General features: G+C 49.9%; 1 protein-coding gene across 1 annotated transcript in view; it reads left to right on the top strand.

The window, feature by feature from the left end:
• Nucleotides 1-13,523, top strand: part of LOC144115108 (uncharacterized) — a 34,452-nt gene extending 20,929 nt beyond the window's left edge. Inside the window, exon 4 of the mRNA XM_077649269.1 lies at nucleotides 13,275-13,523. Within this exon, the coding sequence (XP_077505395.1) occupies nucleotides 13,275-13,307 (33 nt within the window). The 3' untranslated portion in view covers nucleotides 13,308-13,523. The remainder of the gene's footprint in view (nucleotides 1-13,274) is intronic.
• Nucleotides 13,524-16,996: the final 3,473 nt, after the last annotated feature.

Here is a 16,996-nt window from a genome sequence, read left to right as displayed (position 1 = left end):
TTGGCATTACCCAGTTTGTCACCCGAAGCATACATCATGAAAACCAGGTTGATCCCAATTCCTGGTAAAAAAACTGCCCTCAGGAGAAATGTAGTTTTCCAGTGCAACAGGCTGAAGCTACCGTATAGAAACTGGCAGATGTCTTGAACCTGAAGACAATGGAAAAGCTGGCCATGTGATGGTTAGCATGTCATGTTGCACGACATTAATTACTGTGGAAGACATCGTTTTCTTTATGCTCTTTTACAGTGCAGTTTCGGGTAATACCAAATTCACAAACTGCCAGGAAGAGCCCAGTGCTACAGGATCCACCTCATTAGCAGCGAGTTGCAATCCGCAATCCCGGTAGCACTGCTAGGACTGTTACCCTGCCTTTGTAAAATACCTACAAAGAACATTCAATTCAAAGGGCTTCGATTACAATGTTCAGCAAGAGCTTCCCTAGCACCGTCAGTGCTCAAGTGCTAAATGATGTGGTGGTATGGGTACAAGCATCCCACTCTGTGATGATGCAATTAGAAAAGGCACTATCCACCTGTAAAAAAGTTGAAATTGGCCCTTCCTATGCATTAAAAGTAGACACGTGCGGTGCCCACAAACATCCTGTTCATTACCCGATTTACATTTTCATTACATTTTCATTTTCACACAAAAAGAAGTGTCTACAAGGCAGAGACCAAGAATGAATGAAAATAGTCAAGACAAACAATGAAAAGGTTTCTGAAAGGCTTCTGACGCTGGCACACAGGAGGTCACAAGCTCTATATGCTAAACCCAAAACCTTAAAGGGGCGGAGACACCAAATTTTTGGTTGCAGTGTTCTTAGTTTCAAACATTGCATACTCCCACCAAGCGCGTGATACATGCTCCGCGATTCAAATATGCACATTGAATATTATCGCATTATTTATACCGAGCGATTTCGGTTTCTGAGTAAGGGTGCGTTATGATGTCCGTCCTGAGGAAGAACAGCAACCCTGGTCATCTGGGCTCCAAAAGTAGTGCCACAAGGACCGCTGCATAGTCTTCTCTTGTACACAGGCTGCTCATACCACAGCTTTTCGAAATGCCAGCCAGTACAGCGCTATGCTTTATTTTCGAGTAGTTCAAATATTAACAGATATTTGAAATTACAATACAAACATGTTTCCACAAAATGCAGTGATGAAAAGAAACATTTCACACAAATATTTTATCCCTCCTCACCGTTTATCACATCCTAAAGCTTATTGAGCATCTCAATGAATCAGGAGAAATCATGTAGAATGGTACAATTTGTCTGAGCCACAACTGTGTTCAGGAAAAAACATGACAGCTTGAACTTGTAAGCTGCCAAACGACAATCTTTCGGCTTTTCACTTCTCGGCCTTTTGGCGAAGATCATAGCACCGAAGCGCGGCCTTCTGGCAGGGCATCTGCCTCACATTCGGGAGGTGCTGTGTTCGATACCCAGTGCCGCCGGGTACCTACAGGTTTTTTTAATGGGTACAAGATTTACCCCAGCATGGGGCTCGGCTCATCTAGGGTGAGATGATTGGAAAAAGGGTCTTCGACCAAACCGTTGCCTTGACGGATCAGATAAGTTCCACCGTCAAGCAACCCTATATCCGCCTCTTGCGGTAGAAGTCCACCATTTTTGTAGCGATAGCTACACTACGATAGCATTTCGAGCCTTCATCGTGGCGGCGCCGCCATGCTGTCACGTGGTGCGGAGCAGCTGCCGGCGCCGAGGCTGATCACGTCGTTTGTCATGTGGTTTGTCAGGTGACCAAGTTCCACTCGGACAGCTGTAGCTATCGCATCACTCCAGGTTTAAGCAAAGCTAAACCACCGCCTTTTTTTTGTTAACTTGTCATGCACACCTGCCGATGCGTGTTAGCCAGCCACAACAGTAGCGAGGAAATACCGCTACACTTTGCTCCAAGGGGGTTTGTGAGCGGATAGTGCTATGGCACATCTCTCGTGAGGCTTGAGAAGTGAACGTTTCATGAACGTTGTAAGTTTTGTAACTGGCACAAAGCGAGAGTTGAGTTTTGGACTGCGGGTTTTAACCATGTGGAGTCGTATTTGTGCCCGCATTTGACGGGAACTTTGAGGCACAGGCTAACCTTCCTACGCGATGCACCCCTGGAGAGCCCAGCACTAGGCCGGGGGACCGCGGGAATCAAACCCACGACCGTAGCCGAGGCGAGCACGAGGCCATGGCTGCGGTGGAGATGTTCTTCTTGTAACAGTTCAGACACTGAAAAGGCGACAATGTGGCATTGTTGAGAAACATAAAATGACACAAAGAATCGATTAACAGCAGCTTAAGCTACAACAAGAGTGAGAGCATTAACAAGACGTCCTCTTCCACACTCCCTTGTGACTGACACCTCAAGCCTTGGAATGCTGCCCCAGATGCAGCATTCTTGACAGGACATGGCCCGCTTAACCGCTTGTGCGTGGGTTTCACCACAGTGGTATCCCTGGCCGTAACGGACCCACAGATGCTGGCACATTTCAACTAGGAATCTGTGCAGGAATTTTAGCAGCTGTTTCCCTTCTCACTGGACAACAATACCTGACTGATCCGGACTCTTAGATTTGTAAGTTTGTTAAAATTATGCTCGTAAGTTTCTTCTTTTAACGGTTCATAAAAGTTGTGGCCATATGTGCTGACATTACATGTGCTTTCACAGAAGAAACAAACAACTCTACTTTGAGAAATATCTGGAAAATTTGTAAACAGAACACTGCATGATTTCAAGGGCTTCATATGCTGCTCATTGTACTGCAAAAGAATATTTCAGGCTCTCAAGAAGGAACCCTGGAACAAGAAGGCTGACAAAGGTTGGTTTGCTCATCAGTCAGAAGCACTGCCTTTTACTGCCTTTTCAATGAAGGCACACTCTGGCATCCCTTCCTATAGCAGCAATGCCACGGGACAAGCACCAAGCGATTTCCACAAAAAGTAACAGCTTTTGATGACCTCGTCATCACAGCTGTAACCACAGAGAAACTAGCTTCTATTTGTTTGTTTCTGCAATAGCCTACAAGATTGACGAGGCCTGAGAGCACGATTGACAGGTCGATTTTGTGGCGTGGCGTGGCACCTCGCATCAGCATACTGAAAGTGCATGAATTCTACACATTACTATGACTACGGCTTATTCCACCGAAAATACCTTTGAACGTAGCTGCGTCTATTCATATGCACCAGCTCAAATTTAATGAGGAGTGTGGCAACCCGTACAGAAGCAACCAGTATATACAATGTTCACTTAATTGAACACAAGAAAAAGTCAGCTAAAACAGACAGGCTGCGATGCCTAATAGTCGTTACAAGCAAAATTATGTCATGACAATGAGAACGGAACTTGTGCTGGACACTCACAGTGCCATTAAAACTCGCACCAGACCCCTGCGTTAATTTCAGACCGTTCTTTTCCCAGACTCGGACACTTTTTTGACGGTTTTTCTCACAATCTCCGATTTTTTCAGGTAAACGAAATTCCTCTGACACTTCTAGGTTGCTAAACGCCCTTTTAAACCGTCACAGCCTTTCAAAGAACAGTAGAACCTTGCTGTTCTGTTCTTGGTTCGTGTTATCTGCAGTTTCATAAAACCAAAAATTATGCGTGTTGTGCTATCTTTAATCACAATACAAATCCTGGATAACTTTTTGAAATGATTCCCTGGTATACATGTCCATAATTTTGCCAAATTCTCCAGCGGAAACAATTAAGCACACGGGTACTGTTAACGATATGTTGTCTTTTTAATGGGCAACGAACTTTTCCTGTCTCAAGCTTCGAGCTGTGAAGCTTCCTTTCAGAAGAGCTGTTTTTTCTTTGGGAGGAAGAGTTCCTTCGCCAGTGGTCCTGCCTTTTCGTGTCCGTTTCAGACGGGCGTGTGATGGTTGTTTTTCGGCCGGCCTGGTTCTTGAAGCCGGGTTGTAATTCCCGTTTTATGTCGCTTATTACAATCGCAAAGTGTACATCAACAATACAACCATTCACATTTATTTACTGTATGTATAAACATTCACCCAAAAACATTACAAATGCTTTTTCTGTGCATTCACTGTATGTACGCCTCCGCCGTGGTGGCTCAGTTGTTATGGCGCTCTGCTGTTGACCCGAAAGACGCGGGTTCGCTCCCGACCGTGGCGGTCGGATTTTTATGGAGGCGAAATTCTAGAGGCCCGTGTACTGTGCGATGTCAGTGCACGCTAATGAACGCCAGGTGGTTGAAATTTCCGGAGCCCTTCACTACGGCGTCCCTCTTAGCCTGAGTCGCTTTGGGACGTTAAACGCCCATAAAACCAAACCAATCACTGTATATACCTTCATGGATATCACTGTTTTCTTCATTGTGCCTTTTGCATATAATCAACCTGACTGGCGAGTAGCATGTTAATGTTGTGTTGTACTTGGGTGATGTGCACTCAGTCTTGCGTCTCGTTATCGCTCGTTCTAATGTCAATGCCAAATAGACTTTTCCTAACCATAAACTTTTATGAACGCTGCCTTCTTTACGCTTGTTGGATCCCGCGGCCCCTGTTAATCATGGACCTCAACCAGAGAAGCATACCGCTTTCTATGCGTCGTCAGTGGCACTTTTCAGGAATTTAAGAGCAGTAGCCCCGGATTTCAAGATTGCCGCAGATCGTATGATAGACATTATGGCCTCACTATTGTTGCCTGTTATCCTGGCGGATCAGCGCTCGCCGATGCGCCGCTGTCAACGGGCGCGCTTAGCGTGGACACCGCTCCCATACCACTACGCGACTTTGGAAACTCGGTTGGGCAGTGCTCCCATATACTTTTAATCGGTTAGATCGGCGGGGTGTGTTACACTCCACTTCCTGTCCGAATTGCCCGCTCCCGGAATCTGCCTCTCTGTGGTCGGTCCTATTAGTGAACTCACCTTTAACGGCCTCCTTATTTGAGGCAGCGGTTCCTGGGGTCAATCCGGTTTTTAAATTATCTTTAACGGGACTGTATAGACGTTAAAATCATATTTGTCTGATCACACAGAGCTGTTGATGATGATGATAATTTTTTTCTGGGGGGGGGGGCGAGGCCAACTTGGGCCAAACAGCGTCATGGCAGAATGTGTTTGCGTCTACTCAATGGGGGCCGGTGACCGATTATGAGAAAAGGAGGGGAAAAAGCGCTTCCAGAAGAAAAAAAAACGACGTAGAATGGAACTGCACCAGCGAGGATTCTGAGCTGCTTAGGAGTTTCAGCGATATGACCCCTGCTTTTCGCGTTCAGCAGGACGAGTTTCGTTGCGCACGTTATAAACCGGTTCGATATCACGGAATGCGTCTGTTCACCGTTATCGTTGAAATAGGCTAAAAAACACAATGACGAATTAGTGATGCGCTCTCCACATTTTAGGGGCAGATGAGTGGTTTTACAAAACTCTGGCTCATTGGTCAGCAGTTTTGCGCTGCTGAATTCTGCAGCTGATGCGCAATGGTCTGATGCGCTTATGCGCCCTCTGGGCATGACGTCGGTGAGTGCTGGAACAGTTATCACGTATCCATCTATCCCTGTTCACGCACATTTGGTAAGTCTGCAATCTACGCGTGGTACATGCATAGCTACGCCTGTTTCGATGTTCGAGGCTATTCCCGGTCCCGCAGACGACCCTTTTACATGGAGCCCCCTTTTAGCCTTTCCTAACGGTCATTTGATAGGAGAGACATTGACGCAATCAGCTAGGCACTGCAGTTACGAATAGGAACGGTGTTCGTGCTTATGGCATGCAAGGGGACCTCTCATTGACTGCAAACACGCAACTAAATAATGAAATGGGCAACGGCCTATTGCTGGGAGGCACTCGTTGAGATGCTTGTTCCAGAACGTAACTGTGGCCGCAAAGAGTGAGGCCCGTTACTTATAAGCTACCGTTTTATGCGTCATAAGTGTTTTTTTTCTCTCTGCGTCTGTCCAACGCGCGAAATGTGGCAGATACACATGGCGCGCAAATGCGACACAAAAGGTTTGATGCTACGCTGTGAACATATTGCACGTCTCAGCGCCTTCCACTATCAGTGCGCCTCGTATCTCGCAGTACTCATTCATATCTTCGTCATCAGCCATGTGCTTTACACCACGCCGTACTTAGGCCTATGCAAACGCGATACTAATGCTTTGGACGTCTTATTACTCAAGGCGTACAAAGTAGCACTCAGACCACCCCTTAATGCACTCACGCACCGACTGCTCGGCTTCGGCCTCTACGACACTATCGGGGAACTCGTGGAGGCCCACCGACAAGCCCAATACATTCGCCTCACATAGACATCCACTTGCAGGCACATCCTGGACTCCCTCGGGATCCGGATACCGGCCAACGACCCAAAGCTTCTCCCTATCCCACGCCACATCCACCGGAAGCTGTTTATCAAGCCGCTCAGGAGGAACATGCACCCACACCTCCACGAACAGTGCCGCTGAGCTCGTGCTAAGGCACTACGCCGCTATTACAGCTCAGAACCAAACGCAGTCAGGGTGGATGTCGCCTGCACGGGAGAGGAAGTGGTTGCCGCCGTGGTGGACCCCTCCCTCTCCCCACTCATAACACTGCCCTTTCCCCATGATGCCTGCTCAGAGCTGCAGAGGAGGATGTGATTGACATTGCCGTCACCCATACGGAACTGCATTACATAATAACATACAGAAAAACAGCGATACTAAATTTTGCGCGAGGCCGAGTCCATGTTTCTGCTTTTTGCACACTGGACTTGCTCGTTGTACCCTCGCCCCGCCATGTGGAACTGATATGAGTGCCTGCGCACTCTGGGAATCCCGGAAACGAAGCTGCTAACCGTTTATCCCGAGTTTCTATTAAGCTGGATCGAGTGGCCTCAGATCCGGGATTCACGAAGGAGCGCATGCACTCTTCCAGTGCATCGGCTCTACCCCCCCCCCCCTCACCCCTCCCTATACAATAGACATGCGACACTCTGTAAGCGACTCCAGGCAGCCCCCAATCACCCTATTCCATTACCACCCGTCCTTCCCCACCCACCGAGCACCCTTGGTCCCGTACCATTCGCACCCACCATCCTCATACTCTCTCTTTGCCCGGTGGGCCCTCCCCTGCGGGGCCTGGAGAACCTGACATCGTGAGACGACTGGGAGATCCTGCTCTGCCCAGAGAACCCGGAGACGGAGACCGTTGAGAACAGCCGGGCTGCCAGTGTTACGGACCTACGGAACATAAGCACTGTAGAGGAGTGTGATGTGCGAGGGCCCGGGGACCTGGGTGCCCCGAAAAACCTTGATTAAATAGTTTTTCTATCCATCTGTCTGCCTAGTATGCGGGTTTTTATCGGCTAATGAAAACAAACAAACAAAAATGAACGCAAACAAATAAGCAATTGATTTTACTGTGCAATCTTTGGAGGTGTTTTTCTTGTCTTGGCTGATCTGTGCCAAAGCTTTTTAAGGTTGTTATTACGGTCTTGGTACTGGTTCCATTTGTGAAAAAAAAATTGGAGGACGCTTAAGCTTCGCCTTTAAGAGTGGAACGCGACAGCCTTTTGGAGCACTACGAGGGAGTCCACAGAAAGCCATCGCCCGTTCGGCGCGACGCCTTGCCCGTTAAATCGCTCTCCTTGGTAGGTGAAACGGACGCACGGAGCGACAAACCACGTAGAAGCGCTGACAGGCGCCTTGCCGAAACGCGCGGGACCCAAGTTGCAGTTGTAGTATGTCGGCACATCGTTCTCTACAAACCCGATGCCACGAACGCCAGCATAGCTTCCGCGCCGAACGAACGGGCAGCAAGCCGCAAGCTTCGCGGCGAACGCGCTTTGGATGTTCGCTGCGTTTTTACCTCCCACAATACCTGATCGCTCCCGTCATAATACCTAGTATGTGGCGTCTCACAGCCAGTCTTCATACGTTACAGAAAAAACTAACGCCTACAATTACAATTATTCTATCTGAAATGTAACTGACTGCAGCGGTCAACAACAGCCCCAGAAAAGAAAACTGAAAAATGCAGAAAATTAATCGATTTCTATTGCGTTATTTTTCAATGCCATACCACAATTGTACTCATACTACAATCAACTACTGCAGCTTGATATTTTATTTCGCGTTAATAATTTTTAAGAGGAGTTGTTTCTCGAAGTTGTCTTCGCTAATTTTTCCGTTTCCGCGCGAATAGATTAGGAGATAGCTGAATACTCGCTCAGTGTATGCGTTGCAGGGAAAGGCAGCATTGTAAAGTATATATGCATGCCTTGCCAACCCACTGCATGGAGCGGCATGCTCATGAGGAGCTGCGCTAGCATGCTGGGTTTATTTCTTTTACTTTTCCTTGTTCGCTTAACTCATACTGCCGCCACTGACGCTGCAGGGTACCCAACGCTGCCGTCATGCTGCCTGCTATTGTCCCTTTACTTCTGTGCTTACCTTAAGGGTTTGGTAGATTGTGGTAGGCTGCGGGCGAATGCTCACGTGTGATAATACTGTGGTCTGCGGCCAAGCTGCTTCGAACTTGTGAAGGAGCTTGCAGTTTTTTTCCATGAAAGCGTGGAGCGAAATTTCTTGCTGATGGAGTTCCGCTCTGTAAGCCGAATGCCCGTACAGTAATGCGAACTTTTTTTAAAAAGAGTTTCTTAGCTTTGACTGTCGGGCTGCAACCAGCGGCTTATTAGGATATCTACAGAAGTAGATAGTCCGCCAACAACTGCAACATCGATGAGGCACGAGGCTGGCACAAAAGTCGCTGACAATGGCGGGATTGGTAGGCACAGTCTACTTTCCCCGTGGAAACGATCGCACGCTATCTTCTATGCAGCCAGTTCGTTTTTGCTCTGCCACGAATGGAACATCCCCGCTAGCACCTGCGTTTGAGGTCCGGTTGTGGTTCTCAAAACATTGCTGGTGGTTGCTGGCTTTTGGAGAAGAAGGAACTGATTACCAGCAATCAGTGACAGAAAAAAAGTAATTGTATTTCCTTGAGCGTGATCGTTTGACAAAAAGTAATATGTGGGATGTCGTTGCTGCTGAAGGACGAATCCCAAAATGAAAACATAACTGTTTATTCGATTAGCGACGGCAGCGGATGATTATACCAACGCTACGCGCGTCTCGGTAGAAAGAAAGCAGCTCTTCCCAGCCGGGCAGCCTGTTTTTGTAGCCACCGTCGGTGACGCATGCCTCGGGTGACGCAGCGGTGGCGCTGTGTTTTATCGGTAACACAGTCCAGCGTGTGGCCGTGTTACGCTCGGCCGGATGGTAGCAAGGCGGAAGCTGCGCGGAAATATGCACAGAGTGTGTCGCCAACATCCCGCCCCTCCCCCGCGGAGTGAACAGCCCTCAGGGCTTCTAAAAATCTTTGCAGCGTGCCTGACGTCCATAACTTGTAGTGACAGAAGCAGGCTGCGATGTCGGGGGTCGTGGATAGACGCCTGTGGGCGCACTGGTATTTCCTGGTTCGGCGGAATCGACGTAGGCTGGCTTCAGCCGGTCGATAGAGACGCGGACGTCGTTGCCGTTAACGCGCAGGGTGAAGGTTTTGTGGTCGCGACGGAGAACAGGGTAGGGTCCGCTGTAAGGTCGCTGGAAATGCCTGTAGACGGTGTCGTCGCGGAGAAAAGTGTGCGTGCACGTTGCCAGATCCTTGAAGGCGAAAGGGGCAGTCTTACAGTGGTGAGCTGCTGGTGACGGGCGGAGGGCAGCGATGCTGTGTTGGAGCCGGGAGACGAAATCGGCGGGATCTGATGTCGTGGTGGTAGATGACGGTGCAACAAGAAATTGGCCTGAAAGTCGGAGTGGTTCCCCATAGACGAGATCTGCAGGTGTAGCCTGAATGTCCGACATGAAAGTGGCGCGAAGACCTAGGGCGACGGCTGGGATAGCTTCGAGCGAGATTGAGTCCGGGTGGCACATGATGGCTGTTTTGAACTGTGGATGGAAACGCTCGATCATCCCGTTGGCGCAGGGGTGGTGCCTGGTGGTTCTCGGGCGCTCGAACCAGATGGTCAACCCGAGGAGCCTGAAAAGGTGCGATTCGAACTGTCGTCCTTGGTCGGTGGTGACGCGGCCAGGGGGGTCCGAAGCGAGCAATGTAGCCGGCGAAGAAGGCCAAGGCGACGTATTTCGCGGTGATTCCCTCGAGGGGCCATGTCTCGGCCCATAGAGTATATCAGTCGATGGTGGTGAGGCAGTAGCGACAGGGTTAAGTTGGGGGAAAGGGCCCTATGATATCAAGGTGCACGTGTTGAAACCGACCAGAAGGCTGGGAGAATGCTCCGGAGCGGTGAAGTGACATGCCTTGGGACTTCAGCGCACTGGCATTGAATGCAGGAGCGCGCCAAGGTTCGGCAATCGCACTCCATGGAGGGTAAGACATAGCGGTCGGCCACGAGGCGTGCAGAGGCGCGTATGCCGGGATGACTGAGATTATGCAGCTGGCTGAAGAGGCCACGGCGATGGCAAATGGGCACGTAGGGCCTGCTTCGTGCTGTTGACATGTCTCAGTAGATAGTGGTTGTCGATCCATGCATGGGGACTTGTTGCAGCTGTAGTGAGGACCCGCCCTTAAAAACTTCTTGCAGTTCCACGTCCGTAGTGTGAGCCTCGGTGAGGACGTCAGCTGTTTAATATCTCCGAAGAGGTGATAGCTGCCACACGGGAAAGCGCGTCGGCGACCACGTCGTCCTATCCGCTGACATGTTGGATGTCGGTGGTAAACTGGGCAAAGAACGAGAGTTGGTTCGGCTGGACCGGATGGAGTTTGTCGCGGCGTTGAGAGAAGGCGTAGGTCAGAGGTTTATGGCTGGTTTAGATAGCGCAGTGCTGTGTTTCGAAAATGTGGCGAAAATGTTGCAGTGCTTCGTATATCGCCAGATGGTCTCTGTAGTTAGCTGGCGAACTCGACGAGGCGGGGGTCGTGATTTCATTGGAGGGACTTGCCGCAGAAGGGGTTGTTTTTCGAGCTGAGAGTTTCTTGGAGAAGAACGCCAAGAAATGCCAGGGGTTGTCTACGCATTGCATAAGGGCGGCGCTGACTGCGAAGTTAGCGGCGTCCGTGAAGAGCTCCAAAGCAGCGTCTGGCACGGGATGGGAGAGAACTGTGGCAGTGCAGGCAGCAGCATTCTTCGAAAAGTTGCGCTAAAGCCGGTGTCCACGTGACGGGTTGGTTTCCTCGCAGACCAGCCAAGGCATCACGGAGGGGTGCCTGGTAGTCGGCTCGGTGTGGCAAGAAACGTCTGTAAAATTTCAGCATGCCGACGAAATGGCGAGTGCCTTTAGCGGTGATGGGTTAGGGGTAACTTTGCAGGTATGAGATGCGTTGAAGCAAAGGTCCAGTTCCCTCTGATGAAACTTCATGGCCGAAGCGTTTGACGACTGAAGCGCCGAGCGTGCTCTTTGGGTCATTGACGATTAGGCCGTGGTCATCGAGGCGTTGGAAAAGTAGACGAAGGTGCGTGTGGTGTTCGGTGGCGTTACGGGAAAAGACCAATATGTAGTCACATAGATGAAACAGAAGCCGAGGCCGCGGACGACTTCTTCGATGAAGCGTTGAAAATTTTGTCCATCGTTGCTGAGGGCAAATGTCCTGAAGGGGAACTCAAACAAGCCGAAGGGGGTAATGATTGCAGTTTTCGGGACGTCGTCCGGATGAACGGGTATCTGCGTGCATGCCTTCACCAAGTCTAGCATGGAGAAGACGTGGCAGCCATACATGTGATGGGCGAAGTCCTGTATGCGGCGAACAGGGTACCTGTCCGGAATGGTGCGGATGTTGAGGGCACGGTAGTCTCCACAGGGCCGTCAGCCTTCGGTCTTCTTCGGGACAAGGTGAAGTCGCGAGGCCTATGGGCCGTTGGAGCGGCAGGCGATTCCCTCACGGAGCATGGCATCGAACTCTGCTTTGCCTATGCGCATGCGGTCCGGGGCAAGGCGACGGGCGAGGCAGAAAACCAGGGGGCCTGGGGTGGTCCGGATGTAGTGCACAGTGGTGTGCTGCGCATCTCGTGGCAACCCGCTAGTGCGCGTCAAACCAGGAAATTGGCGAGAATGGCGTGGTACGGTGAATGATTTTTGAACACTGAGTAATTTGATGCTTGGCTGTTTGGGTAGTCGTACGCTGTCCAGGTGAAGAATGTCCCGTTGTCGCGTTATTGAGATGGTCGTGGCGGCAGTCCTGAAGGAGGTTGTAGTGCGCCAAAAATTCTGAGCCGATGATTGGCTCGATGGCGTCGTCGATGACAAAATTGCAATGAAAGCCACAGCGTACGCTTTTAAACTGGACCTGCAGGTGGAGCAAGCCGTAAATCTTGATTGTGGACCGGTTTGCCGCGCTGAGCTCGAAAGACGTAAAAGGACGGGTACCTTGAAGGTGGGCTCGTGGCTAGCATCAAATGTTGGAACCGCGGTCAAATATGAGCCACTGCTTTGTAATTTGGTCGGTGACGAAGATGTGACGACCTCCAGGTTGGCAGCTCGTAGCCGTGTCGATTGATTGATTATGTCCAGCAGAGCAGGGTGGTCGACAATGTCGTGCTCTGACCCCGAAGCGTCGATGGTAGTAGCACCGGTCGTCGTCACCAGGCTGCTGCAACGGGGTAGTGTTACGTTCGCGGCTTTGCGGGTGGAGCGTCGGCAAGTGTTGATCCAGGCGTCGTTGAATGGAGCTGAGCTGTCGATTGATATAATCGATACGGCGCTCAAGCTCTGTTGTGTTGAGAGGTGCGGCGACAGCCTGGACGGTGGGCGACAACTGCGGCAAAGAGCCCTCGATACACAGGTTACTGAATGATAGGCTGCGACGTGCATTCGACCATTGCTGATCAGAAAACAAAAGCCTTTAAAGAGATAGGTAGCCTTAGTGGATTAAAATACGGGTGACTGAAACTATCGTCTCGCATGCAGCCAGGTTATATGAATTAGTTGCTCTGGACCACGCTTTCTTTACTTTATAATACGTGATTTGCCCTGGGCCTGACCTATATGGGTGTGCTAATCGAGGTTTATTGCGATCGGTGCAATTAAAGTTAGATCCATTCGCCAGATATCAATATAGGCTGTTCCAGTGTGCCTTAAAACTCATACTCGATTAAGGCACGCTGTTAGAGTGTGGCTCAAAGACCATACTCGAGCAACGTGAGAAAAATACTGTTCGGGGTATAGTGAGTAAGTGAACCGCATTTTCTTACACATGCCCATGTCCTCCTTTTGAAGATGATGGGTCTGGGTTGTAAATGAGCTCTGCGTGTCGTGGAGGATTGTCATGGTGCCCGTTTTTCCTCACCGCAGGCAAAACGGCCGCCACAAGTCCTCCTACGTTAGCTGCCGTCCTGCGGGTGGAGGCGGCTCGGAGTGAGGCGGCATCCTGGGGGCTGGCGTTGGCGGCGTGCCTAACGTGCGTCACGCCGACAGCGTCTACGGTGTGTGGCAGCGAGGAGAGCCCCGAGGTGAAGTTCCAGGCGGCCGACATGCCGCAGGGGATGAAGCGTGCCGCCGTCGAGTCGGCGAGCCAGGCGGTGAAGCTGTACTGGACCGAGAAGCACGGGGCGGAGAGCATCAAGCAGAACTTACCCCAGCCGACGTGGCACTGCGTGGTTGGGCACAACTGGGGAAGCTGCGTCACTCGCTCCAAGCAGTGCTACGTGCGCATGGCCTACCGGGACATTACCATCCTCCTGTATCGCTCTATTAGAGCCCGGCAGCAACCGAGGGGCACAGTTTTGGAGAAAGAACTCTGCGGCCAGGTCCGACGCGCCGCAATGGGTTGATACGTGCGCGCGCTGGGACGATCGGAGTGAACTGAACCGCGGGGCGCTCGGTGCTATACACGCTGCCACAAAAGGTCCAAAGACCACCCACTTTGTTTTCGACGTGGAATTGCGAGCGTTTTCAGAGTTTCTGCACGGAGTCGGTCGCTGACCTGACCGCTACTGCACTTTGTTCTCTGTAGCGCTGTACAGCACCTGCTTCTTGTAGCACAACCGTCGCCGCGCTTGCGTGGAGTGCGCGAGGAGTGCGTTGGCGATAGTCACCACTTTCTGTATGGTCTGCACTCTGCACCACAATGAAAAAGCCAGCATCAATGCCGCAGCGCGTACTGAGTGCGGAGAACTTCGTAAAGCACACAGCCATCTGTAAACGTCGTCACCGCACTCCAAAGCACGGCGTCCACGCGCTGCGCGCAAGTGTGACGGAGTCTGTGCGGTATGCTTCGACGCTATTCTCGTCTCCCGAGGTTCGGGTCGGCTTGGGTTTTCGGGCAGGAGGTAAATCTTCTCGAGACAATTGACCAGCGGTGCCGGCGAATGCCCTCAACTAGACATGTGCCGGCCAGTCCGGCCGTTATCTTCAGCAGCGTGGAGCTAGAAGGGAGATTAAGTTGAGCGTCGCTCCAAGACATTCTAAGCATTGCAAGAATGTCTGCTGCCTTTGTGTGCGCGATAATTTTATCTCGTACTGCGTGGTTCGAGGCCATCGCATGTGTACCAGAGAAGCCGCGTAATAGATTGACTTACCAGAAATTGATTCGCGCCTCGTACGCAGCGCATCAGTTGTGCGGTGGGCACTTGCATCACTTGGTAGCTAATCTGACGGTGCGATTTCCCAGCTGGCGCTTGCAAATTGGCCCCTCGTGGAATCGACTCTGAGTGGCATTCACAGAATTTCAGCTGCTGCTGCTGAATAACTACGCTTCTATGCCCAGTGTAGCATACTGTTAGCCATTTGTTTGTAGATGAAACCTCGCTGTTTATAAACAGTGTGGTGGAATATATATGGCTGCTGTTCTTTTGCTGTGTCTATGAAGCGCTTTTGTCCCAGTAGACGTTCTACTACGTATTTACATGAAAGACTGGAAACAAATTTGAGGGGTTGGAAGCAACAACTGCAAGAAGCCTATCCAACCATTCTTGACTTCATTATGAGTATTGCCGGGGAGAGGCTTTGAATGTGGCGGTACGAAGATTTTCGCATGATCTTTTAGTCTCTTCTGACAGCCCTGCTTTATGTGGTGCATATCTGACCTCATACTATTTCCATGCACCGACCCAGTAGGGGTCAAATTTTGGTGTTTACACTTAATACTGGCACATGCACACGTAACCGAAAAGTACTATACTTTTTACTCCCGTTTTATTTCTATTGAATCCAATGATTCTCCCTTAGTACATCAATGGAGCTGGAGAAGTCCTCCATTATGACCTCAATATGTATTCTGATCTTACCTATATTCTGAGTATCGTAGTGCACGGAACGACCATTGCGTTTTTTGACATGTCTGTCTTTCACACTGCCATGAAGATTAAGAGCACAGAACTGTACTCTAAAAAATGATCTTAGGCCTTGAAATAAGCTCTCTCGGGAGATTAATCAGGAGAGTTTCAGCTACGCCACCGAAAAGTCCCAGAATAATTGTTTATACAGTGGTGCCAGAAGGATCGATAGACTGAACTCGTCACATGCCGAAAGCGCAGGACTACAGGTGATCCCAGAAAAGAACTACAATCAAATATTTTCTTTGTCTTCGGTTTTTGCGTACGGTCCACTGATTTCTCTTTGTCATGGCCACATGCGAGCTTGGATGTTGAGCGTGCATCAATCATTTCTTACATAAAGAGCTTAGCTGGTGCATTTATCACGGGTTGAGTGCAGCGCCCGAGTGTGCCGTTGTTGGCGGGGTTCTTGCTTGTACAACATTTTGTGCGGTGCTGCCAAGTGCTTATAATTTCCCCTGCAATCGACTTATTCTTCTATTCAAGAATGGGGACACGCACAATGCTACAAACTATGGCCAGAAGTGTTGAGTCGGTCGGGCTCTACAGCCAAACGATGCCCATTTTCAACAGAGATATGCATGAATCGCAGCTGAAATTCGGCTTTAGCCTCGTAGAAGCAAAGTGAAGCCATCGCTAAAGGAAAGGCGAATACGCCTTTGGGAGGTGCATACCTCACGCTTAGCCAAGATTTCTTTTTTGCGACCCAAGTACAGGCATTTTATCCTATAGTTTCTGACGTAGTAACGTATTTATTTCTTAAGATATACGCGTCGGCTAGTACTTATAATAATATTGTGTGTTGAAGCCTAATCTGTCTCTTGTTAAGCCATAACGTACAAGAAATTCCTGTCAAACGTTTTCATTAATTTCTTGTAGGACGTGCAAAGGACGGAGAGGGCGTTTTCAATTAGCGTTACATTAATTTGTTCTCTAAGTGCCAATGAAACCTTTAACGACTTTCGGCTAAACTGGCAATATAGTGCAGCTGTGACACACTTTTGCCCTACGTGTCTCCTGCAGTCGACACAGCCAATGTTTATAGACCGCTAGATCACAAGGGAATACTTACTCATTGGCATCAACCCAAGCGCCGCCATAGGGTTACAAAGGAGTGGGAGCACTGCCCTTTTCCTTGTGTTTCTATGTCCTGCTTCTACGGCCTTGAAATGTTTAACAAATGTTGTACTGGGACTGGGACATTCCATCCTTTTTTGGGCGCACATGGGGAGGCACGTTGCTTGCTGGGTAATGTTATATAACTTTCAAGTTTCCGTGCATACAAAGAAGTACAACGGTCGCATCCTCTCATAAGCATTTCATATTGCTTAATTTATTGCACCGCAGTAGCAATTCAGCTTCGAAGCGGCCGTCGAAAATTTGGCCTCGCTTTAACAAAGGGTGTGCTTGGCCATTATGAGTAACCGGTCTTCTGAAGCAGGCTGGTTCGAGATGGAAAGCTGTTTGAGCCCAGTGCACAGTTCAAAACTCGGAAAATTGCTGACATCGCCTTCATGCACCCCTGAATTTCACCGTTCGGCGTCCCATACATACGCACCTTGTTGGTTGTGAAGAAATTATCCTCCGCGCCACTTTTGGCCGCTGCAGCGATTTATTGTTAAATGTGGCGTCTCCAGAGTCATGCAGCGAAACTCAGTGCTGGGGCCTCGCGCTAATAGTCAGAAAAAGCAAAATCTAAAAATAGTTCACTGAGTTGTGCGCCCCGCTGTTCAACTTACA

Source organism: Amblyomma americanum, chromosome 1 (genome assembly GCF_052857255.1).
Source record: "Amblyomma americanum isolate KBUSLIRL-KWMA chromosome 1, ASM5285725v1, whole genome shotgun sequence".
NCBI classification, from domain to species: domain Eukaryota; kingdom Metazoa; phylum Arthropoda; class Arachnida; order Ixodida; family Ixodidae; genus Amblyomma; species Amblyomma americanum.
The sequence above is the reverse complement of the archived record's forward strand: the minus strand, read 5'-3'. Positions and strand labels throughout refer to the sequence as shown.